The sequence below is a fragment of the Echinops telfairi genome, unplaced genomic scaffold (assembly GCF_000313985.2).
Source record: "Echinops telfairi isolate 266 unplaced genomic scaffold, ASM31398v2 ScPeMD7_7468;HRSCAF=8506_0, whole genome shotgun sequence".
Taxonomy (NCBI): domain Eukaryota; kingdom Metazoa; phylum Chordata; class Mammalia; order Afrosoricida; family Tenrecidae; genus Echinops; species Echinops telfairi.
The window spans coordinates 31,648,256-31,650,453 of NW_022111369.1; the positions used below are offsets into that span (position 1 = coordinate 31,648,256).

General features: G+C 46.3%; 1 protein-coding gene across 1 annotated transcript in view; it reads right to left on the reverse strand.

Annotated features, from left to right (window-relative positions):
* Positions 1 to 1,174: 1,174 nt before the first annotated feature.
* PTPN13 (protein tyrosine phosphatase non-receptor type 13) overlaps positions 1,175 to 2,198 on the reverse strand; it is a 244,535-nt gene continuing 243,511 nt past the window's right edge. The window contains exon 47 of the mRNA XM_045284339.1: positions 1,175 to 1,827. Within this exon, the coding sequence (XP_045140274.1) occupies positions 1,732 to 1,827 (96 nt within the window). The 3' untranslated portion in view covers positions 1,175 to 1,731. The remainder of the gene's footprint in view (positions 1,828 to 2,198) is intronic.

Sequence of the window (2,198 nt, forward strand, 5' to 3'; positions counted from 1 at the left end):
GTGGGATTCATTCCAGGGATGCAGGGATGGTTCGATATACAAAAGACCATTAGTAGTATTCGCCACATTAGCAGGAATGAATGTTGGATGTTGTCAAATGCTTTTTCTGCATCTATTGATATTATAATGTGGTTATTATAATTTTTCATTTTAATATGGCGAATGAGGTTAAGCTTAGAAAAATGCAAAAGGAGCATAGGGAAAAAGTTACTGTATACAAACATTCCTGGGGTGAGGTCCAGGTAGTATGGCAGGGGCCAGACCAAATCCAGGGCTAGACCGGAGCATGTACACAAAAACTGTTCTTATTGAAAAGGTAAGGTTGGTCGTGATGCTTTTTTCCCCTGACTCTGAGTTGCTCCCAATGTGAAGCTCAGACCTTTGATGGTTGAAGCAGTTGGGCTTCACCTCCCTACAGATGGTTCATCCTTTCCCCTCCAGAGATCTTCACGTACTCAAGAATAGGTTCCAGAAATTCACTGCACGTAGCAAAGTTCAGAAAGGCAAGACAGCGAGCTCAGATTTTGAAGTTGGGCCATGCAGTGTCCTGAGCCTTAAAATGGCACTGCTTGCAAAGGAAGGTGGTGTAGTGTGTTACACCCAGGCTGCTGTCTACTTCTGTAATGATTGGACACTTAGAAGATCCACAGGGGCCATTCTACTCTGTCCTATTATAGGGTGGCCATGAGTCCAAACAGACTCCCTGCAGCAAGGGACTGAATGGAGGCATGCTCTTTGAGGTTGATGTCTTTCTGGCAGAAACAAATATAAATGAGTGTTTTCTTGGCTCACCTCTTGTGACAGGGATTGGGGAGTATTTTGACTTGCATATCAGCGAAAGCACAGTAAGGGTGCCCCACTGGCAGGGCAGGAGGAGGGGAGACCGACCAACGCTGCGATTAACCATGGTGAGTCAGTACACCACCCTCACAGCAGACCTTGAAGAAGATCTGCCAGGGTTTCTGACAACACTGCTGGTTCCTGGGGCTGGCAGGGAAACCGGAAAGTTGACCCAGACGTCCCCGTCTTCACACAAGCACAGGTGTTGTTAAAACCAAGGCCTGGCAGCCTGCCCACCAGAGTCTCCCCAGCTTTCCACTTGGAGGTGGCGCGGGTAAGGACCTACAGCTACGAACACACGGAGAATGTGAGCACGCACACCATTTTGGCTTGCTCACGTTTTAAGGTGTATTTTTATTTACAAAGTGAGATGATACATCAGTTACAAACAGATATCTGATAGCTCTGCTTTCATGAAAAAGTATATAAATATATTACAGGAAATTCTATGTAGTAAACATTAAAAATTGATACAGTAAAAATTTGCTACTTTTTTTTCTATGCCCATAGTATTGTCACTTAAAGCTTAAATACTGGTCTTCAAGTATCCCCTATAAAATAACTCTATTAAAATACCGAGAAAGAATGTTGCTATAAACAAGATTGGTGCGTTAAAAAGAGACTCGGAGAGTTGCTGTCCCCATGTCCACTAGAATGAGATGCGGCCTGACTCATCCCGAAGATAGCTACACCAAAAAGCAGTTTCGTCCACTGCCGTCGTTCCGTGAGGGTTGCATAGTTTTTAATCATGAGATCCGAGGTGAACATAGCTGTGAAAAGACAGCACCCCGAGGGCATTTGCTGCTATGCCACTGTGAGGAAGGGGCGAACAAGCGCCCCGCCCCTGCTGGGGGACCAGGGGAGGCCTTCCGGCAGCCTGCTCTTCTCAGGTCACTTCAGAGGCTCCTGCTGCTCTGTCTGCTCTTCTTCGGACTGAAGACGCTTCAGAACATACAGGATCACTTGATAGCAGAAAATGTATTGGTCCTGCGGAGAGGGACGGGAACAGGGGAGACTTCAATATATAATGTGAATGCTGCATCTTGCCATGCCACTGTCGGAAGGGCTGCTTCGGGGGTTTTGAAAATATGGACAGATTTTTATTTTGCGATGGAAATAAGAAGATGGAGAATCATACAGAGGACTGCAAACATGTAACTACAGGTGGATTTCATTTAAAGCAGTGTGCACGCGTGCATGTGCGCTTAGAGTCAGGGATGGGAGACCCCTCTCTGAATCAAGGGTCACTCTTTGAGGGCAGGGATACATGGAACGTTTCTCCTTTCCATCGTTCTCATCTCTACGACAATCTTTCCATGTTTTCCACAGACGCGTCCACGACTCTTTCCCTGGTCCCA